The sequence below is a fragment of the Caloenas nicobarica genome, chromosome Z, assembly GCF_036013445.1.
Source record: "Caloenas nicobarica isolate bCalNic1 chromosome Z, bCalNic1.hap1, whole genome shotgun sequence".
Lineage (NCBI taxonomy): Eukaryota > Metazoa > Chordata > Aves > Columbiformes > Columbidae > Caloenas > Caloenas nicobarica.
The window spans coordinates 94,123,737-94,147,518 of NC_088284.1; the positions used below are offsets into that span (position 1 = coordinate 94,123,737).

At 38.4% G+C, this 23,782-nt stretch overlaps 1 protein-coding gene across 1 annotated transcript in view; it reads left to right on the forward strand.

Annotated features, from left to right (window-relative positions):
• COL24A1 (collagen type XXIV alpha 1 chain) overlaps nucleotides 1-23,782 on the forward strand; it is a 144,167-nt gene that overhangs the window by 17,625 nt on the left and 102,760 nt on the right. Inside the window, exons 4-11 of the mRNA XM_065656280.1 lie at nucleotides 2,609-2,662; nucleotides 6,048-6,101; nucleotides 9,138-9,191; nucleotides 11,307-11,360; nucleotides 17,976-18,020; nucleotides 20,240-20,293; nucleotides 21,491-21,535; nucleotides 23,699-23,752. Of these exons, the coding sequence (XP_065512352.1) occupies nucleotides 2,609-2,662; nucleotides 6,048-6,101; nucleotides 9,138-9,191; nucleotides 11,307-11,360; nucleotides 17,976-18,020; nucleotides 20,240-20,293; nucleotides 21,491-21,535; nucleotides 23,699-23,752 (414 nt within the window). The remainder of the gene's footprint in view (nucleotides 1-2,608; nucleotides 2,663-6,047; nucleotides 6,102-9,137; nucleotides 9,192-11,306; nucleotides 11,361-17,975; nucleotides 18,021-20,239; nucleotides 20,294-21,490; nucleotides 21,536-23,698; nucleotides 23,753-23,782) is intronic.

Genomic DNA, 23,782 nt, shown 5'->3' on the forward strand with positions numbered 1-23,782 from the left:
CCCTTTTTCTTTTTTTCCTTCTTTCATTATGTTGTGGTTGGATTGAATCTTCTTTCAAGATTTCAACACAGAAATAGTGTTTGTTCTATTGGAGTTGACAGGCAAGAACTAGCTTTTGTGGTTCTTAAACTCCTCAGGTTCATTTTAGCTTTTAATCATCTACCAGAACTGCTTCTTGCCTTGTATAATTAGGCCCCTTGTGTTTCATGTTCCCACAGCTGTGGAATTCACCCACTGCTGCAAAACAGGATTCCAGAATTCAGGCTTTCATTTATGGATAGCATATGGAAAAGGGCACCTATTTCTTCAAAACTGTTAAGACCATGGTTAAAATTCTAGCAGTTGCAATGACCAAAATCCCCTACAAAAATATAAAATGAGTTTAAAGTGGAAAAGCATGGTCTCCTGAACCACTGGTTTAAAGGGAAAGGTGCTCGGTTAATCTGATGAGCCACTCCTTTTTGTGTTGCAGAGGGTGTTGGCACTGTATAAAGATTAAAAAAATATGGTGCATATTTTTAACTGTTTAAATTTCATAGAATCGTAGAATAGTTTGGATTGCAAAGGACCTTCAAAGGTCATGTAGTCCAACCAAACTGATATTCTTCATTGCACAGTCCTAAAGCCCTCTGGGGTAACTTGATACATAGTCCCGCTCTGCTAGAAGGTTGGTGTGAGCTGAAGAGCTGGTTTAGCTTGCTTGCTGGTAGATAATTGCAGGCCTACCTGCAGAGGATTTGGCTTCCTCTGAGAAATGAGCTAGGAATTAGTTTCCTCTATCGGAAAAGCTTTCTGGATTATGAAGACAGCCAGGCAGAGAAATAGTAGAAGACCAAAAGGTGATGTTCCTTAGGCTACCTGGTTGGTAAGGAGAAGCCCCCTGGAGATATTACCAGGAGGAGCTGGAAGTGCAAGGCCTGCATTAGACAGAGTTGAGTCCTGGATGAGATGTTCTTGTTCCAACCAAGAGGTGTGAGAGTGAGAACCCTGAGAGAGGGCAGTTCAGAGATGCTAAATGTGGTGCTAAATAAACAGCAGTAAGGGTAGCGTCAACTACTCTTTCACTCTTAGTTTATTTCACTTATTTTACTCTTAGCTACCCTTTCACACTTGAGCTTATCTCAGCTTATTTCTCAGTTGAACAGAATTGTTTGCTGAGGCTCTCCCTGGCCACAGGGGATATATTTGGCAGTTAATCACTTTCATGCATTTTAGCTCTGCAGGTAACTCTCATGTTTCCTTGCCCAGGGTGTGAAATCTATCTCAGTATCTGCTGATTCAGATAAAAACTTAAGATTCTCACTGGTTTATTTTTAGTTGCAAAAAATAATGTTGGTCTTAAATATTTATATGTTTCATTTAATTCACCTGAAACTGATGCAGTTTCCATATCTTCTGCATGACAGTATTGAAAAGCTTTAATCCATAACCCAAAGCCATGTATGTATATTTCTCTGATGTTGATGACATTGCTTTGGCTGTTGTAGGAATTAGTGAAAGACTTCCACAGCTGTAAAGAAAGGAGGTTAATCATACACAAGTGACTGCCTGCTCTAGGGCATTTGGAAAGAGAACCATGCGGGTTTTTTATCATTTCCAGTGAAATGCAAATGAAGCAAGAAATAAAAATAGGTGGACATTCATCTTTGGTATGATCCTTGTTGCTCAATAATTAAATTAGTATCTGTATGAAGTAACATAACATGCTAGGAGTAGGTAGAAGTATTCTGAGTGACCGAATCAGAATTCCAGATGGTCTAAAACTGATGGGATGAGACTTGGTGCAGTAGTACAGAAATCAAAAGTACAAACAGGGGCGGGGGGAGTCATCAGTTAGGCAGTCAGATGAGGGTGATAGTGATGCTATAGTGCACAAGAGAAAAAAATGCTTCTTAGCACTGTGATGCTTCATACGTTACCAGGAACGGCGACTATTGGAGATAGGCTATTTTTCTACTGGTTTGCGTATGCTCTGAGGCTGCAGTTTGGAGAAGTGTCCTCAGTTCTGGATGATGAGCTTTGAGAAGGATGTAGCAAACTGGAAGGATTATAGAAGCTTGCAGTAGAGTGCCGCAGTTACAGAAGTACGATGATGAGCAAAGGTTAAAACAAAAGTGTATTTAGTGATGTAAGTAAGGGACAAATGTTACAATTCTTCAAAGATTATTCAAAGATACTTTTTTGCCTGTTCACAGAATGTACGTCAAGACAGAGTTACCTCTGACTTTTCTAAAATGTATTTGGCATGCCAGTATACTTATTAAAAATACTTAATTATTTTCTGTTATTTGTTTTTAAATATACTGCACTTGCTTTTTTTCTAATCCTTTAACTGATCTCTTCTTCCCTTAATACAAATACGCTTAAGTAGAAGTTACTATCTAGATTGTTAGCTCCAATTCCTCTGACATAAGATACTTTCTAAACAGAAATCTGATTTGGAGCCAGATTAAAAACACACATGCTTGTAGGCTGGGAATTTGTTTTCAAGTTGTGAAGGTCTGCACAAGCAGAAAGTCATCAGTTAGAAGAACTGGTCTGATTCAGACTTGCGATACTGTCCTTGTATTGGGTTTTAGCCTCAATTGTTTTGATTTTCTATCGTCAGGGTCCTCCAGGTCCTCCAGGTTTACCTGGTCCATCAGGAAAGAGAGGTCCTCGGGTGAGTAAAACAGCTGTATTCTTCTTTAGCTCTAGGCAGATCATCAATAATCAAACTGGAGTTTGCATAATTTTGTTTTTCTCAACTTTATTTGTATATTTGGTGATTACAAAAGTGTATGGTTCTTAATACTTGGCAGATAGGTTAAAGTAAGACAAAGCAAAGTTTTGTTTCTGCAGCATAGTTAATTCCATGTATGAGTGTGTACACAGAGCATTGTTACATTTGTACCTAGCTTTTGCTGCTTGCAATATTAACTGTTAGTTTTTCCATGCTGCTCCCATCTGCTGCGATCTAACGTCACATGCATTTGGTTTTGGAATGAGGGGGAGTGAGCAATGCATACCACAGCCACAGAGAAGCAGGCGGTGGATACGAAATTAACTGCTGCAAGACAAAGCGGGGAAAAAGCAATCTCCAAAATCTGTTTTAGTCTCTTGTGTTACAGCAGCTTAATAAAAGAGGTGATAGTTATCTGGGTAATTTGCCAAAGAAATGAGCTACAGTAGCAAACGTTAATTTACGCTGTGTGGCTGGGCACACCCCAGCATGAGCAGGGACAGAGCTTTGCCCTGTGCCAGGGGACACAGTACGGGATGGGCAGCACTGCGCAGAAACCTGCGCTCAGCTGCTGAGAGCATGGGAGAAGCCTGCACCACTGCAAGGGCTAGCTGGCAGGCCAAAAGAGGTAAATCCTCTCTGGTGAATCTGTGTTTGCACAATTGTGTACCAAAAAAAAAAAAAAAAAATATATATATATATATATACACACACACATGCCCAAGGAGTCCCTGAGGTTGTGGTTTGATTTGTGGAGTTTTAGGGAAAGGGCGGCTGGAGCGAACAGGGTAACATTCATTGTGTAGAAGGTTTTGGGGCCATGGTATTTGGGGATGTAAGTGGTGATGGCTGGAGTGCACTTGGCCGGGCAACTTGCAAGCGGGAGATAGGGGAGTAGTTTATATGAAGGATCAGCAGAAGTGTGGGCGGAGTTTTCACTCGGCCTTTGAGGAGCATTTGAACTGGCTGGGTAGGAAAGTGCACTAGTCAAAGGGGCTGAAAACCAAACAGGTGCTTTAGAGCACTTGGAGATAAGAGGGGTAGACAAGACCCATTTAAAAGTATAAAATAAAAAGCATTCCTTTGAATCCATATCTTCCTGACTTCTTGGGTCCTTTTTTCAAACTCTCCGCGTAAGAGCTGCAGATTCTACAACTTTGCTTTTTATGTTGTGAAGTGCCTCTGTTGAGGACACTTCTGTATTGCAGGCAGGATTCGCATACCCAGGTAGATCCTTACAAGTGCTAAGTTGTCTTTGGTTTACGAGAGGCTGCCCATGTGTCTAAAACCATGCCTGTTGCTGAGATCTCTTACCTTTCTCAGGTTGTTTTGTTTTGTTGGGGTTTTTTTTGTTGTTGTGTTTGTTTTGTTTTGGTGGGGTTTTTTTTTCAGGTGTAGAGTTCCTAAGAGAACAGTGCTCTCCTGTGTGAGTTTTCTAGATTATTGAGTAGGACATGCTTTCTGATGTGAGCAGACAGCTTACAATAAGGGTGCCTGAAAAAGCGTGGAAATGTCCAAGGTGAATATTTACCAGTAGTTCTGAGCTTAAAATACATATTTATATGGGCCAAAAACCCCTATAAAACTATTTGATCAAATAAATAATTTTTTTTATATTCCAGTGCTCTTTAGTTTGCACAATCCTGATAAATTCAAGCAAATACAGCTAGTGAAGTTACGTGGTATGATAGAGAGGTTTTTTAAGCCAAAAAGCACACAAAGTCCTGTTGATGCAAAGTTCATCTCCATACCTACCAATAAGCCCTGTGACTTTTGTATTGCTTCACATGAGCTGCCATTTGTGATCCTGAAACTTGACTTGCGGTGTTGAAGGGATGCAGCAGAGTGCAGAGCTGTGTTGCCTCAGCCTTCTTCAGGGTCTCTTGGGTGTGTGTCCAAACCTGATCCTGACAGATTCACAGGCGTTGGACACTTTGGGCATGGTATCAATGCCTGATTAATGGTTAGAGATTTCCATTAAAAACTGGTTTTGATCTCTGCAATTCTATATCAGAGAAGTCCACACCTGACAGTTACGGTTTTTAAGTGCCTTGGCTTGATCTGAGATTCTCATAATGAAATTTCAGCAATATCAGAATTATCAGTGATGAGATGAAATTCCCCCAATGCCCCTCTTTTCACAAGGATACTTTTGCACCCCTGTGATGCAGTACCATGCCCCAAGATGATAATATTGCAAGCAGCAAAAGCTGGGAGCCACTTCAGCACTGCAGCTACGTTGGCACTTATTATTTGTTTACTTTCTCCTAAAATCTCTGAGAGCATCTCCAAGGTTGCTAGTGTGCAAATTAATCTCTCAGACAGCACATGGGATTAGCATTTCTGTGGAGTTATGTCAACATTGTCTTTAGTGATAGTCAGCACTTAACAGATACAGCCTTCGGTGGTACTGCAAGGTATAACCAGTAAATTCAGTCTCATGTGAGGGAAAGAAAAACACTGCGTTTATTTGTTGTAAGACCACTGAATATGTGAGAAAGCTGAAAAGGATTCCTATTATTTTTGGTATGTGGGTTAATTGTTTGGGTGGAATTTTGGCCTGAGTGAATTCAACAAAATCTTCGTTGCTGACTTACCAGGGATAGATTTTCACCAATTTGCTCCTTCAGTGTTTGGAAGATGAATAGCTGCTGACAGCCACTGGAACAAATATTTTCCCTAATGTGCAGTTTGTCACGGAGTGAGGATTGCTGAGTGTATTGCAGGAACAGAAACTTATCCAGAAAGGCATAGATAGTCCCAACAGCCTGTTCTGTTCCTGGAATGGTTAAGTTTGACTATTTTAGCACCAAGCCCGTTTTCTACACTGGCTGTGGGAGAATTGGCTTGGTGAGGGGCTTTTATCTGTGATTTGTTTAGAGAAGATGTTATTGGTTGCTTTGAGTTGTCTTTTAAATCAGTGAGAACTGATCCACTTCCTTCTCTTTGCGCTGTATAGGTGGGTACCTCAGAATGTGGTGAGGTTTTTTTCTTTTTTTTTTTTTTTTTTTCCTGATTTTTATCCAATGCCTCCAAGTTTTGTAGCTGGAGAGCAACATTGCGGTGACTGTGTGCCAAATACCTGTTAAGAGTTACTTGGGAAGACAACAGAAATGGGGATTTTTAGAAGAAAGGGAAGCACTCCACTTCACTCTTAATTTTTTAGGAAGCTGTGTGTGTTTTATTTCTTGAGAATCCATTGAAAATCCCAACCAGTGCTTCTAAAAGCAACAATGATGCAGTAAAATTATTCTCTGCAAGCTGTTCACAGTTGTTCAGTGGAGTACTGAATAATCCCACTCTCTTTATTTGTTTGTTTTTATAGGGTATTCCAGGACCACATGGTAATCCAGGTTTGCCAGGATTGCCAGGTCCAAAGGTGAGTTAATTTATCCATGTTGCCATGTAAAGACATGAATTTCTTACTGACTTTTTGGAAGCCCCAAACTTTCCTATAATCGAAGCAATTGGCCTTCTTTGACTTACAGATGGAGACTGTTACTATAAACATATTTTAATTAAATGTAATCAGTTAAATTGAACTTCAAATCAAAACAAAATAGCAGTTTATTCAGGGGAAAAAAAACCAAAACAAACAAAAAAACCTGTGTGTGCAGAATGATGACCTGGAAACTCTTATCTATGCAAGTAGTCTGTACTTCCCAAAAGAGCTCCTGTAAATCAGCTTGGCCTCTTTGAGAAACTGGAATTTAAGTGAGAATAAACATTTAATTGCTTTAACTTTTTGCCTTGCTATTTTTTTAAGAAAAAAAAAATAGACTGTCATTCTCTAGAAATTCCTTTCTTTTTTTGTCAGTGCCAAACCTTTGATATTTAAATATTTTAGTATTTCAGACGTTATCACTTGATTAATATGCTAGAATAATTTTCTAGTAGATTTATGGATGTGATATTTGAAACCAAAGAAAAAATACTAGACTGAAGCCCAAATAAAATCATCATCATAGAACCTTCAAACTTGGGTAGCACAGACTCTTTAAATAGATTTGACAGGTTGTGCAGTTGCAGAATGCCTTCAGCTCATATTTAGTTTGAACAATTTGATGGATATGTTAGGAAAAAACCAGCAGCAACCAATTATTTGGTTTAGTACGATTCCTAATGGCAGGAATCTGACCTGTCATGACAGGTGTTAAAAAGTGCTTGAGGACATAAAAATAAATTTGATAAAGCTTTCGGTGTCAAACACTGTAAAACCAAGTGACTCTATTTTGTGTGCGTGCTTTTGTTATTATCTACTTCTATAGGAACAGTTAAACTTAAAGATTCATAATTAATTTTTGCAATATTTATGCTGGCTGTATAATAGAATACATTGCTAGAAAAATTAATTGTAACCAGTTACTCCCAGGATTTATTTTATAACGTATTTTCCCCCTCCACTGGATCGTAATTCTGATCAGTTCTGTAGCTATCCCCATGATTTTAAAAATAGAAGGAATTGTATGTGTGTATATATGTACCTATATACATAAAATATATATGTATACATTACTAGGTACTTAGCAATCTGTTTCATTTCCGTTACGCTATAAATTATCCTTTCAATAAAAGTATCTTCTGAAACACTTTTCTATTAAATAAAAGTTAGCTAGGTGCTCACCAAATTTTGGTCGTGAAGATCCAGCTGACCCACACTGACTATATAAGCTGAAACAAAACACGCTTTTGTTTGATGTGAAAACATTGCAGACAAGTTACAACAATTTTCTGGCAGTAAATTAATGCAGAATTTTGTTCTGCCTTTGAGACACTTGCGTTTTACCCTCCTGGGCTGAAGCACCCTTTATGGAACAACATTAGCTCATACCCTTACAGTATAGAATAGTACAGCCTTGAGCACATGCTAGCACTTCCAACTGATAGCTGATGTCTTCAGCATTTAATTCTTGATAAACAGTTGATGGGTGTTTTTAAAGTTTTTTAAAAGTATCCATGAGGTTTGGCTGTATTCCTGGAGCTCTGAAAAACCGGTTAAAAAAATCTAGCTTGTGGATTCTACCACTGTTCTAACTACACTGTAGTGATGTTACATAGACTAAATAATGAAGTTCTCTATTTTATCCATATCTTGACCTCTGTGACATGTTAATCAAGAACTGAAGGCCACACATAACTATGGCTGTTTGTTTTTTAGATTAAAAATAATGAGGAATTAATATGCTTATAAGGGAAAGGAAAGGTGATGAGTAAGTTGATTGGAAGGTCTGTTTTTTAACTAACCAAGAGCTGATCAGAGCTTTATTACAACTCTTAGTTTAATATGCTTGTGTTGGCAAATGGAAGCAGATGATGGATTGGAGTTGTTCAAGGAATACAACTATTTACCTTCCAAAAGGTAAATCAGTTGGAAAATACTTGGATAACTCCTGTCGTGCTGAAGAATGGTGTTGTCTATGACCTGACACATCAATTTAACACAACAGATTCATTTTGCTATATTTCCGGGCTCTATCTAGTATTCAATAGGCTTAGTTTCTCATGTGGCCTCGCACGTACGAATCTGAACTGCAGAGGGAAGGGTAACCCCTGGTCTGCAGTGCCGTACCCGGCAGGAGGATCAGGCCCCGTAGCATTTCCAGTATAAACCACGACTGTTTCGAGTGTGCAATGGCTGACGGCCGGGAAGCCTCGCCGCTGTTTGTCTTACGCATCCCTCGGAGCATTCGGCATTGCAGGTTGTGCTGGAAATGTCTAAACAGCTGTTTTTCCCAAATTTAGCTCTCTTTAATGAAGGGCATGTATCATCTCTAATCTAGCGCTGCTGTGGTATAACCTTAATTGTAACATTTATTTTCTTGGCTACATAAAATATATTTTTTGAGTGGGAAGAGTTGATGCTTGTGAGTAACACTGGATGTTTCTCTACAGCTTTGAAATCCAGAGCACTGTTGTAGCCTGTGCCATTTATATGAACAGGTCAATGAAATGTTACAGTGCCTTTTTCATGCAGCTTTTAGTATGAGTTAGACCGAGAGGTTCCCCTTTTCCTCTTAGTGTATTTTCATTTATTAGTGCACGCGCTCTGGAGCTCCCCAGGTGACCGCTCAGTCAGCGTGAAGCAGTTCACCCGGGGCTCTCTCAGGAGGTGCCATTTGCTGGTGAATCCCATTTTAGGGATGGTGCGTTTGACCCTGAGGGGTGTGGGTTTGCGGTGGCAGAGCTGCCCGTAGCTGATGGCTCTGCAGGGCCGCTGCCAGGCCCAGCTGGGCCTGACCAGCCCTGGCCCAGAGCAGTGACCCATCGGCCGGCAGCGCCTGGCGCTTCGTGTGCAGGTTTGAAGTGGGAGAGATGGTGTGGCAGCATCCTCCCCTTCTCTGTGGCCTGGTTCCACGTGTATTATTAAAATGTCTTTTCCCTGGTGATATCAATGAGCTTAATTTCTCCGCCACAGGGCCCTAAAGGAGACCCAGGAGTCTCTCCAGGACGGGCAAAGCATGGAGAAAAGGTAATATTTTCTTAATTAAAGAAAAATGTTTTGCCTGTCCTACGCTTTTTTTGAAGTTATGTTTAATATTCAGATGAGTTATAACAGTACAATGCTTTGTATTGACTGTGCTGCTGGTGTATTTTGACACTTAATTGTGTGCAACTGGCCAGTGCAGACACAGCTGAGGTAATAAACCAAAGAAAAAGTAGAAATTATAGTAAAAGCTGAAACTTAAATTACATCTTTGATTTCATATATAAAAATAAAATTTAAAAACAAAAAAATGAAAATACTCTAAGAACAATGAGTTCTGTTCACATTGGTATAACAAAGTACAGATTCCAGTTTTCTTTAGTATCTTGCATTAGTACAGAAAGATGTGTAAGACAGAATTTGGTGATGACAAATGCAGACGTTGTATGTATGTCGTTTTGTATTTAACCACTTCTTTTAAGACTCTTGATGCTAAGATTTGTCCTTTCACTTCAGAGTCTTTTTCTGCTAGTTCCTCCAAAGCTGCTTTAGCCAACTAGCAGTTGCTCTCTCTGCCCAAAATATTTAAGTAAAAATATTTAAAATGGTTCTTCATAGGAGTTGTGGGCTTGAAAGCTTGTGGTGATTTAGTTTTTATATTGTAAATCTACTGATTATGTATGAAACTTTAAATCAATGTGATAATGCAAAAGATGTAATTGCATGTTTGCATTCTAATGTGTTAGCTTACACTATATCTTTGAGAATATCTTATGCTAAGTTTTATTAAGAGCATTTAATAGAATCATAGAATCATTTTGGTTGGAAGAGACCCTCAAGGTCATCAAGTCCAACCGTAACCTAACTCTGGCACTAAACCATGTCCCTAAGAACCTCGCCTATGTGCCTTTTAAACCCACCCAGGAATGGTGGCTCCACCACTTTCCTGGGCAGCCTGTTCCAATGCCTGACAACCCTTTCAATGCACACACTTTTGTTAAACCCTAAAATTCAAAAATATATATTTTCAATGTTAAAGGAATGCTGAGTAAAATTCAGAAATGTGTCTGTTGATGCACTAATAAGAAAGTGAAGTGCAGCTTTTGTAGAAATAGCAACATTATTTTAAGCTAACTAGCTTTTCTCTTGGCAATCTAATCATAGTCTTGTGAACTATACACAGAACAGTCTAAATATCATCCATGTATATGTATGACTTACACGTAAGTACCTGTAGAATGCATCTATAATCCCAAAATAGGGGATTGATAAACGTATCTATAGTTCTCACTATTTTGGATTCTTAATTCTTCACCCAAGTCAAATTTGCTCACCCTAGGTAATTAAATGGTTTTAATTTGGTAATTCCAGGATCCAACCCTTGACTCATTCCATTTGAGTTTGGGCACTAATCCTGAATGAGTGAGTCTCTTCCCTGTTAGTCCTGAGTAAGGAAAAGAGAACTGGAACAATCTTCCCTGCTCCCCCAACTAAAACAACCGTAAGAAAATAATTTTTTTTCTAGCTCCATGGCATTTGAGATGCTCTAATTCTTATACATGTATACCATCATGGATCTGCAGGGTTTAAAGAAATTGGATGAGAATAGCCATATGCCACCATAACGCCTCTGTCTATATGCATCTTTAATTTTGTTTCCTACACAGATTAGATTTATGCCACGTTTTATACAGTAAGTACCATAATGGTGCCCCACTTCCTGGTTGAGGATTGTTGGTGTGACCATAACACAAACAATAAACAGTAATAGTTTAAAATATATTTTATTTTGAAGTGAAACCACTCACTTCTGAGAGAGAGGTTACCTCAAGAATTGTATAGCTTCTTTGCTCCCATTTGTGTTGGCTAGAAGTAAATGTTGTGAAGTTGCGAACTAACTCTATTGCAGCCATGGCTTAGCTGTGTTGTATGAAGTAGGAGAATGCCCATTGCACCAGGTGGCTGCAATTGAGGCGCTGTTGCCTTTTCAGTTTTCTTCCTGTAAAAAAAAAAAAATACATCTGTGCCTGATAAAGCACCATTAGCTACTTCTTCATACCAGGGAATGAAGAATGCAGAGAAGATACGAAGTCCTACATGCCATGTAGTCCTGTCATGTTCCAATGAAACATGATGATTCTGGATGTTTTTGTTGTACAGGGTGATCCAGGTCCCGTAGGCTTTCCAGGCCCACCTGGGATCAAAGGCCAGAAGGTAAGATTCTGTTTCCATTTTCAGGTAACCCTCCCTGGCTAAAATCCATGGCCATCAGGTGGATGTGTGGTGGTCAAGAGGTAATGGAAGGGATCTAGGCCTGCTGTTGGCACTGTGGCTAGCTACTGTGTCAGGCATCAGAAGCAACAGTGCAAAACCTTCCTTTGTAACTAGACTAAGTGACATCATGGCAACAGAACGTAAATCACAGCTGCTTAGGTTGGTATCCTTCAAAAAGCATGTCATGCCCCTGCTCGAATAGAATAGGTACTAGGGAAGATAGGCTTGCCTGCAAGATACAGCCATTTGAAAGTCAGTTGTTTTCAATTTTCAGTAATATATTTTTTATTTCTTTTTCTGTATTGTTTATTTTGCAGTATAGAAAGAGCTCCATGGGATCACATGCTCTGTATTTCTGCACTGAATTATTTGCTTTTTTCCAAATGTGTGCCAGAATTCCTAAACTAGAACTTAGGTGGAATAAGTTCCAATTTTGGATGCTAGATAACGTGGGGGGTTTTTTTAATATGAGAAATGTCAGATGCCACACACTGCATTTAAGAAATATATCCAAATTATGGCATTCCTATGTATACAGGAAAGCATAAGGCAGATGGGTAGTTTTGGAAAGGGAACCTGAAGGTTGTCAGTAGAGGAAATGAGACCACCTTAAGAAACTGAGCACAGAACAGTGAGGGAGCGAATATAGTTTATGTGGAAGCAGAGGTTGCCCCATGCAAGTCCAGTAGGCTGCTCTGACTAGTCAGATGGTGACAAACTGGCGAAGCGGTAAAAATCAGCAAAAAAGCTGGGGGGAAACAGCTGCTAAACACTTTCTTTGCAGAAGATGGTTTGCTGTTGTAAGTGTAATAGAAAAACATGGAGAACAGATACCACAGCAGAATTTTTTAGTAGTATGTAACACTAAAGGCAGCTGTAAAGTGCCAATCATAAAGGATGGAATGCTACAAAGGTAGGCCCTGGTATTTTTTGCCTTAAGTTTTGACAAATGGAGAAGGAATTAATTAAAGGAATTAAATGCTTGCCTGCTATTGAAATTAAGGAAAAATATAATTGCAACAAAATTTGTATTCAGTTTTGTGTTTTAAGATGGCTTCATTCAACATTGTCTTGATCTTAAAGTGCATGACTTTTTTTTTTTTTTTTAAAGTCTAGTCATTCATTTCAAGAATTGCCTAAAACATAGTGAAAATGTGACCAGAAAAGGAAGTGATCACTGAATTAGCACCAGCAGGAGTATGGAAATTTATTTTGCCAAATGACATGGACCACAGTTCTATGGACTGAGAAAATGTAGAGCTGAGACAAAAATTTGCATCTTCTCTGCTGAGAGTTAACCTACAAGCCTGGACACTGATAGGTTTTGTCACCACTGATCTTGGGCCACCTTGAGATACCCCAAGTATTGTTCGTTCTTATTTCATTGAGTTTATAGTTTTGCTCTGAAAACAAAGTAGTTTTTGTTTTAAAGGTTTTTAGATGGGAAGCAGCTGTCACTTTTTCTGGATTATGAGACTGACGTTTGGGGGCAAGGAAATTAAAATCTTATGGCCATTATGCTCTCTTCCTGCCACAAGAATTCCGTCCTTATCTGAGGGTTAGGCACTCTGTGGAGAATCGTGCTCAGTTGATCACTTGAAATTTTACTCTCTGTTTCCATGTTGTACACATCAGACACTAACTAGAACCATGTTTAAGATGACTTTTGCTTGACCCAGATTGTAAGAATACCAGCTTTTGAACAGCACTGTACCTACAAACAGTTAAAGGTATTTTAAGCTTCGTTTTTTTAATGACGAGCCCACAATTTGTTGTTTTAAATAACTGATCTTTAATTACTGCTTTGCAATATACGTAAATAGGTTATCTCATTGTGACCTCAGAAATTATTTTCAAAGGAACATGAGCACAAGTAGCTGTGAAGTAAACCAGCTACAGGGAAAACCTGCAGAAAAAATCAAGTACTTCCATTTTTGTTTTGTACCCCAGTACTACTGGGGAATTGCTATAATGTCAAATAAATAGCATATTTCCAATATTCTTTCTCATCCAGGTAAAAAAGAAGATAAAATCCTACATATGAGTTAATGGTGTCCCAAATTCTACTTGATTTTGGCAGTCAGCTTCTGTTAAACAGTGAGATATTTGATAGCAAATAAAAACTGTAATGTGCTTCCAAATTTTTAATAGTGTGATACAAATCTATGTTCATTTCATGGGAATTACTTTTTGTGATATTGACTTTTGTCTGTGTTTTCCTGAAAGACCTAGAAATTTGAGAGTTTTTCTTGATGAAATTCATAATCCATTTCCCATGGAGTGGAGTGATAGCTTTGGAGAGCTGAAGAGGAGGGTGCGCTGCAGTGCCTGCTGCCCTCCATGGGTTGTGATTGTCCCACTCCAGGGTCGCTGTGGTTGTGGAGGAAACTGCATTTAACAAGTTTTTCCAATCAGAATTTGCCTGGTTCTGAACTTCTTGGTGCAATGTTATCTGATGCTCACACAAAAACATGTGTTGTGGAAGTTTGAGGCAAGTGTGCATGCGATTTCCACTTTTTTTGAGAAGAGTGACTTTGAGAAGCCATATTCTATGTACTTCTGGTTCCGATTTTCTGAATATCTGAGATTATGTTAGGAGAGTTTATTGGAAAGAATAAGTTTACTACTCTCCCCTAAAAAGATTTTGAAGCCCTTAATGCAACAGAACAGCACTAGTAAACTACTGTTTTGGATTAGAACTATAGAATGATGTGTTTCCTTTTATAAAGCTGAGAATCTCAGATTTTTTAGTGAGATAGTAAAACAAACGTATGTTAATAATCAGGACTCTGGGAACAGATTATTATGATTGATTTTCTTTTTCATTACATATCGTGTTGGAGTATGCGTCCTTGTGGTTGCATATAAAATATGACATATTTCTCGTGCCTGTAACACACACTGTAAAAAGCCAAGGAAGGGCTCCAAATTCACTGTAGTGCAAGAAGAGAAAATTGCATGTTTATGAAGTGTTTAGAGGCCTGTTTCTTTCTGGCATCTTTTGAAGCAGAGGAGCAATGGCAGGAGATGAGGGTCAGTTTGAGGAGAGTGCTGTTTCCAGAGCAGTTACTAGTCTCCTATCTGGAGCTGTCTTGACGGGGCTAGCTTTAAATCAGCACTCAAATCTTTCCTTATATCAGTCCAGAGACCTCACAGAGTGGAAGCCCCCTCCTTTGCCCTCTCCCCAAAAAGGGCCCACTTCACTACTGGCCTCTGCTGGCCGAGTACTGGGGTAGATTGTCAGCCAAGGGACAGGACTCCTGTGCATTAACTTGCCTGGGATCAAACCAGTACGTTAGAATGACTGCAGTGCCTGTGTGGTTGCAGGTACTTTACAATGACTTTCAAAAAGATTGGCTAAAATTTTTGGGCTAACTTTATTCTCTGTCTAATATGTGTATAACAATAAATCATGGCCATCTGGATCTATAAACTCCTGATAAAATTCACATACTAAAGTATAATATGATAAGACACGTTGAAGAAAAAAAAAAACCTGGTTGCAACCTGAGAATGGCTCTGTATTTCCTTTGTCTTTACTTTTGTATCCTGTAAAGGATAAGGCAGATGATAAATTTCAAAGCAGTGCCTCTGATGTCAGCAGTATACTACCAAGCATTTCCCACTGCTTCTTCTAGAGAGTGCCATTTTCCCTGAGCAGGAGGAAACTTCAACTCTGAGAGAAATTCCTCTACTGAATTAGATGGAGAAAACATCCATCTTCTATATGTACCATTTTTATTTATTTTTTTTTTAAGTGATAATTCCATTCCTTAGGAAATTCAGGCTAAGAGATGCTGGGTTAAATCTTAGTTGTGTTAATAAACATCAGCAAAGAAGATAGAATGGAGCTATGAAAGTAAAAAACCCAAACCATTCACTGATAAAGAAGTTTTTTGAAACTGGCTGCCATGTGGTGACAACATGGAGCTAATAAGTAAGCACTGCAAAGGCTCATGTGATGGTGCATGGAAATCTGTTTATATGCTAGACTTACCTCATGCCCAGAAAACTTTTTTTCCATCACACACTAATATCTCTCTGTAGCTCATGGTTGTAGCATTAGCTATGACACTTCACCTACTGATTTTGAGAGGTTACAGAAACTTCTCGGCTCTCTAGCAAAGTTGCTGGTGTTGTGCCAGATGTATTTTAATAGTAAATGCATAGAAATTCTCATAAAACACAATTTAAAATCTACATTTTGCTATATACAGACTTCACTCAGTCTGGGTCCCACTGTGCTAGGGCATATGGTAAAAGTCAGAGACTTAAACTTGCTATGAAGTCTTTTGTGAGTTGTATTAGTTGGCGGTGAAGACTTTTCTCTCACGCAGACCAAAGTATTCTCACAACTTGCTGTGTTTTTGTAACGTGCTTGAGAGTCTGTATTGCTGTAATTGGAAGCTTCAACCTTTTCCATATTGAGTTTTTAAATCAGAGAATTAATCTTCCTTAGAAATTGGGAGGTATTTCATTTTACAAACCAGTACATGTGAACTCGTATTCTTCTTATTTTCACCTTATATCAGAGCAAACTGGGTCTTATATGGGTATGCTCAAGAATACAAACCCAAAGTAATAAAAAAACCTAAGAATTTTAAGAGGATTGCCTAAGTCACAGGAAAGGAAAACCCCTATGAGAAAACTCTTGTCTTTGGAATGATATTCATTTTAGCATGGTTTAGTTTCATTTCCAACCAGCATTGAGTTTGAATGAGTTAAGGCTGTGTTAACTCTGAATAAAATATGGGGATACTACACTAAAATATGAGTTCAGAGCAGTTTTCCTCTGGCAGAAGTAAGATGCTGTTGTGTAGAAACACGCACACCAGTCAGTAGTCCTCATTCTTCATCTCATAGCTCCTTGTGTGCCTTCTTTTAAAACTGTGTGTGCAGGTCTTAATCAGCTAAACTGACCAACTTTGAAAATAAATTGTGTTAAACCTCTCTTTGAGTGTTTTCGTATAGAGCAGCATTCAATTAAAAAAATGGTTTTAGGCATACATTTATATAGTAAATTGAGATATTTCATATTAACTGGTTTATCCAAGATCAGATCCTTGCTATCTGTGTTACAGACTTTTTTTTTTTTCTCTCTTTTCTCTGAACAGCAATGCAGACCTGCTTCCTTACATACAAGACAACACATGTAAATTATTTAGACTTAAGCTACAGGAGAGGATTGAAGCCAGAATACATTATAATTTTGCAAACTGGCAATTACCTATGTGTGATTAGCAAAATGAAAGGACACACCTACTGTTGTTGGGTTTTGAGAAAATGAAGCCTTTGGGTTTCTAAATGAGTACATTTCTTTTGGATCAAGATTCCTCAAGTAAACCTATAAGACCAAAATTTCAAATTTTGAATCCTGAGAGATGTCATTCTCTTCTATTATCTAAAATTATCACCAAGCAAAATAATTATTTTAATTTTGTGTATGATAATAAAATTAAAATTAGTAAGACTCTTGTGGTCACATAGAAGCTTATCCAAAACTTTGGGATACCTGAGCTACTGAAATCAGCTGCAGAATTCTTTCTTTCTTACAGTGGGTCTCAGATCCCTGCTGACTAATAAGTGTCATCGTGCTCCAAGGCAGCCAGATGTTTGACATCAGCCAAGGCACTCCCACTACTCCGTCAATGTCTTTGAGACCAATTTTATGATAGATTTCTATCCAGAATAAAGATTGCTTTGGTCTTTCTCTTTCAAGCTGCAGCTTTTGGAACTTGTGTATTCCCAATACCTCTTGCAAGGGATGTAGAGACCAGACGCTTGGCTTCTGCATCAATCACGCAAATGTTAACAGCCTCTCTTTTAGGCCAGCTTGTTTGGGTATGTTTAGTACAGTGTAAAGATATCTAAGGAGGAGGTTCCCCTTTAAGTGCACTGATGCAGATTGCAGGTTCCAGCTCTATTTTTCATTTTTTCTTTTCTTTAAAAGCTAAAATATGCACGAAATGGTCAATGTGCAGGGAATAAAGTTTGACAGCTTCATGATTCCAGCACCACAGGGGAGGTTTCTCACTGTTCTCCCTATCAATATAAATTCCATAATACAAGGGCTGAAATTTGTTTTATGTTAATTTTAAAATGAGATATCATGTCTCCTGGACATCTTTCTTTCTTGAGAGTGTCCTAGAATAGCATGGGATGACCCTCTACTTATACCCCTCCTCTGAACTGCCTTGTTCAGAAAGGGCATAGTGACAAGGATTTGGAATAGGGAAATGCACTGTACCAATCCAGTTCTGCAGTTTCAGCAACCGGGGACAGCGTCCCGTGTACTCATTTGTTTAAAAGAGTACAATTCTGGAACTGTCTTTAAGCATGATGATACCTTGAAATTGTCTCAACTGCCATGAAGACTTCCTACTCCTTTTCTCTAACTCAGCTTTCATATGAACTGCTAAGTGTAAACCACACTAATGCTGCAGGCAAACAAGTTTGGATAATGTTTTTCTTGATAAAGGGAGATTGGAGTAGGCAAAAAAGGTCCATTTTGTGTGTTTAACTGTAATTATCATGTATTTGTTTTTCTACCTGCAGGGTCTCAAGGGTTATCCAGGACTGCGAGGGCCACGGGGTGAGCAGGTAAGTGATGAAAGCACAGTACAGTATACTCTACAGATGAACAATTGAGGACAGAAGAATGCGTAATCCAATATAAGCGTTCAACATAAGCAATCAGGGTAAATTACTGACTGCTTCAGGAAATACTTGATCATTCTTGACCAAGAATTCATGTTATTTAGATGTCAGTGTGGTAAAAAATAGTCAAATGAAATGGAAAAGACCAGCTTGCTTTTCTTCAAGCTACCATACTGGCTTGGCAGAGGTCGGTGTAAAATTATTGTTAGAGGCACAGTTTGTATTTAAATCTCCTAGAATGTAGAAAATGAAATGGTTATTTAGTGCTTTTTTTCATTTCCATGTCAGTTAAAGAATCAATCTGAATGTAAATTTTGAAGCCATCCAATCCATCCATGTGATTTATTGGCATTAATGAGGCTCCTAATGGCAAGGTAGATGGAAGCATGAGCCTCCTTTGGGATGACAATGAAAGGGAAATGTTGATGATAACAGATGATAGACACCTAAAGGGAGAAGAAAACTCATGAACATCATGCAGGACTTTAATGATTTTTATGCACAAATCTTAGCTGAATAAGTGGCGATTTTTATTATAGGCAAATAGGCGTTTTTCTGTGATGACTATGATTTTGCAGTGAGGTAAAGGAGATAGCTGGTGGGGGTGGGGAAGTAGTTCTTAACATCAGAAGAAAAGTGTCTCAATCTTTGAAGAAGTTGCAAGTGAAAAGTTGCCACTGAGGGGCAAAAGTGAAGCTTCCGTTGAAAAGTAATCCTCCTAATTATTCGTGCAATCGGGCATTTAAGTTCCTTCAAAGGCAATTCATGTTCAAGAATGTGAAAACTGATGGTGTGCAACTATTTGGTGTCTCATACAGCTGCTGTAAATGTTTTCCTCCATTATTATCACTTAGAAAATACTCTGCCGTAACTTTTAAGAGAGCACTTTGGATGAAAGTGTTTTATTTTGCGTGTAGTTGTTACTGCTGGTATTTTCAGGTCTGGCTGGTGAAGGTGATGAGTTAGACCACTTGTTATCTGTAGCACCCACCTGTGTTTATAGTTCTTAGAAGCTTGTACAGTGAGAACAGACATTCCTCTGAATTTGTGAATTGTGGAACTCCTTGAACAGCTGGTAACAAAGGAAACATTTTAAAAGATAAATTGTAAATGCAATGATTCTACTGCTTTTTTAGTTTTTTCATATATACATATTTTGAGGAACAGCTGAGCCAAAATAGGAGGCTGTGGATCCTAGTTCCATGACCGAACATCTGTCAGAAGATTAATCACTACTGATTGAAAGCAGGTGACAGAATCATCTCAATTGCAGCTCAGTGAAAAAATACTGCAACCCCTGCATCTGCACTTCTGAGTTCTGCTTCCTGAGACTGCTGTTTCACCATAAATCGGCTGTGAACAGCTCAGGGAGGAATCCTGACCCATTGCTGTGATAACACTGACATATGACAGTGGGTGGAACGGTCAGGCCAGGAGAGTGTCCAATTTATGGATTTAGCTTGTTTAAAATAAAATTAACTGAACAGAGGTAGGTGGAGCTTCCTAAATCTTGGTGATGGGGCCATGCCATTTGGCACCATTTCAGAAAAGCACATTTTTCCAAAAATAAACAGTCAGATGTGCAGATGTTAAGTAATAAAATAACAACAAAAAAGACTTTTGGATTTGATTAGGAGAAAGAAGATGGAGAGAAGTTTGATACATTCATGGCTAATCCCATGCTATATTGACATGATTCTGGAAGAAACAAAGAAATTTGACTTTGTAAGGACACAATAATTATTCTTCTTTAACGAAACATTTAACAAATTTGTTCAAATACAGCTAAGACCAGTGCCGTTACCTCATTATAAGAATCTGTCTCCTGTAGTCCTCCTCAATTACTTGTTATAAATAGCATCTATGTTTTTATTATTGAAATAAGGGGTGCACTATTGTATTTCACAAAATCTCAGACCACACTTCTTATAATGCTTTTTAAAGGATACTTAACTGAAATTGGTGGAGTTACCTATATATGCTGAGTAAATTTTAGAGTGTTGCTGTGTAGCTTGCTTAAAAAGCAATTTTTCTGTGAGCTCAGGCTGTGTGATATGACTAGGTGTTAAAAGAGAAATGACGAAATGAATACACACCAAAACAAGACATTAAACCTGTTTGTTTGTCTGTTTTCTTTTTTCCCCACCTCTTTTTCCACTTAGGGTCTTCCAGGAATTGCTGGCAATGTTGGGGCAGTTGGTTACCCTGGCAGGCAGGTGCAGTAACTATCCTAATGTCTTTGCAGTTTTGGGGATTTTTCTTGTTTGTTCTTTTCAAAAGTACTATATCTAACTCTTTTGGATCTTTTTTACTAGCATTATAAATATATTTGTTTACATCTTATAATTTATCATTGAAACAAACCTCTTTCAGTGCCCATTAGGTGATGTTGAGTCTTTTAGTTTTTACGCTTGGATGGGTAAGGTGCAGTAATGCTGTACCTTTCAGGAATATGTGAATGACATTACCAAAGTACTGAATGTCTAAACACTTTATGCTGCTTTGATACACCACTTGTGGTTCTATGTGGTTTTTTCTTCTTCATATTTCAAGTCCAGAAGCAATAGGAAATTGCACGTTGTAGTATAGTTCCTCCTGATTTTCACCAGTGTATTTACTTCGCTGCTGAAACTATGTCTTCAGCCCTTTAGGAAAACAGAACATTAAAAGATTCTGTGCCTTCCCCCATTCAAATCTTTAAGAAGGAAAACTAATAAAGCCACAAAGCAGATTTCTATAAACAAGAACACTTATAAATATTGATTTTTTAAAAAAATTACATATATGATAACAGATACCTCAGCCCAGTAATACAAATAAGACATAAAGTAGAAATATTCATTATTTACCCCATATGAAGGTATATGAGACAAATTCAACAATGACTGTGGGTTTGTGTCTTCTTAAGAGTGAATTTGGCCAATACTCCAGCATTTTACTGGATTAAGTTTGTAAAGGCTATGTATTTTAAAATTCCATTACAATATTTTATATAGTAATGGATGATAACGTGTTTATGTTGAATCACATAAAATGTTTAGAGCATTTGGACTATATATGCTTTTCTGACATTAGCTTGAAAATAATTGGAGATGGGTCCAAATGTAAAAGGTTATGAAAAGTCCTGTGAGATTATGTCACAGTAATGCCAGGTCACTAGGTCTGGAAAGAAAAATCCTCACAGAAGAAATATTTTTAATGTAAAGGATGTTTTCAGTCATTGTCATAGTTTCAGCCATGAATTAATGGGAGACCTTTCTGACCATGGGGACTGCTTCGTGACACCCTCTTCAGTCCTAATCATGTTAAGAATGTATTGCCAATTTACAGTTAATAAAAACTGTTACAGTTCTTTTAAATAGAGCATATCTGGTTGCTTTAAATTAAGTACAACTCTTGTCTTTTTGTAATAGGGCTTAGCTGGACCAGAAGGTAACCCAGGTCCTAAAGGTGTAAGAGTAAGTAAGCATTTTGGCGCGGTGTCTATTTTTACCCACACGTAAGAAAGGGGATGAGGAGTTTCATTCTGCTCTGCCACTTGTATGCCTGCTGAACCACTCTGTCTTCCCAGAGCCTGCAAAAGAAAAAAACCAGTGTTTCTTTCAAAGCACATGTAAGGATTTCATTTTTTTTTCCCCATGGCGAGCAGCACAGAGCAGTCATGTCGTTGCCCTTCCTCTAACTTGGAATGCAGGCAGGCAAGAGAAGGAAAGCAATTTTGAATGTGAGGGTGAGAGCTGGGAGTGAAGAGGAGTGGACGTTTCCTGCCCGAGGCATTATTTCTGTAATGGAAGCTGTCAAGAAGGGAGATGTATCTGGCATTTCCAATCTGTAACAGCTACAAAAGTTGATAAAGGGGAAACCATCTTGTCACATAAAACCATAAAAGTGATCCTGAGATTTTAGAATGGTTCAGTTTTAGACATGTATATCCCAGGAACTGGAGGATCTTAATGCTCAGTTGATTCAGGGTTTCCTTTTGATTATTCTTGGAGGTAAAATAGGTTGGCTTTTTTTCTGGGGTTTTGGGATTTGTTTGTTGTTGGTTGGTTTTGTTTGTTTGGGTTTTTTAATAGGCGCATGTATATGCCTACACATGGTGGTGTAAGTATTTTTTCAGGCTGACACCCACCATCAGGCAGTAGATGTGTTTCCAGAAACTTGCATGTTGCTGGTTGCACCTCAGATTTGAGGGAGCCTTTTGCTGGGTGTTTTCAGGCTCTCGGTTCATGGCATACAGGTTGCTAAACAGTGTGCTGTGTTCTTAAGTATCTATTAAAATTATCATATTGTGTTGCTAGATTTACTTTTGTCCCGTTTTTTTAATGTAGTTATTAAAAGCCTCTACCTGCAGCAGCTTCTTAAACATGTCTGTTTTTTGGGAGTGGGTTTTTTTGATGTCTGTTTTCATTACAGTGATGGAAAAAGTTAGTTGGTCAGGATCAAGTGCCAACAGATATTGTACCCTCCGGGACTGTATATTTTACATTTCTTTAGTTTATTTTTGCTCAGATTCTCAATGTGTTTTGTCTCGTTCTCCTCTCAACCAACAAGACATTAAGTGATCCCAGTCATTTCCTGAAAAGTTACTACTTCTCTGTTTACACAAAGCTAAAAATGGCCAATGTATTAGTAATTTTAGGGGAAAACACCTGTCAGGTCTTAAGGCTAAGTCCTGTATATGAATTCTGCAAGCAACTTCCAATAAAAATGATGATGCAGCCCTGTTGTGACACACTACTGTGCCATGGAGCTGTATAGCAACGTGAGCCGGAGTACCTTAGAGCTGTAAGTTTAGAACCTTCCTGCAATTAAACTATACTCTGCTTCTCAACTGTTTTAAGAAACCGTAGAAAAAAAAGAAGTGCATTTGTTTTCCTTACTCTCATTACGCCTGGATGACAAGATGGGCACTATCTTTTGTAATTTTTTTTTTTTTAAAAAAAAAGCTACCAAAAACCCCCAGCTGTCACAATCAGAGTATGAGAGAGATGAAAGCAAGGGTTTATTTTTTAGTAACTAATAATATTTTTGTTCCAATCTCCATTTGAATCTGGTAGTGCAGAATCCATCTATACTATTTTTGTAAATTGTGCTATAATTTCTGCTGAGTCAGCAGCATGTTTCCATGTCCATACAACTGATTCTATGAGAACATCTTTTTCTGAGGGGAAGGCGGGAGAGAAATGCATTCTGACTGAACTTTTAGAAAAACATTCTGCTTATGACAAGGTAAACTTTCTAGGACTCTTGCACAGAGCAGTGATCACACAGTGTTACTAAAGTTGAGAACATCTTATTTCATGAATAAGGTTAACTTCAGCAGATTTTTCCTATTTCATCTCATCTAATAAATGAGGTCTCTGATGCAACTTTGTCTTAGTGGAACACTTTCTTAGTCCTTTATGTATTGATTCTGTATCCTTATAATAGGAAACTATTTTGGTGTTTTCTGGAGAGTAAATCTTAGCCACATGTAAAATTTTTCTGGCTTCACTGGTAATTTCAAATGAGCCTGAATTTAATCCCTGGATCTGTAACTCACAGCTGGCCAATACTGAGGGACGGGCAGTGTTGGTGGGAAGCAGCCTTGTAATCAAGGATTGTTCTTATGTTTTTAGGGTTTCATTGGACCTCCAGGTGTGGCAGGACAACCAGGACCTGAAGGAGAAAGGGTAGGTTTAATCGAACATTAATGAAATATT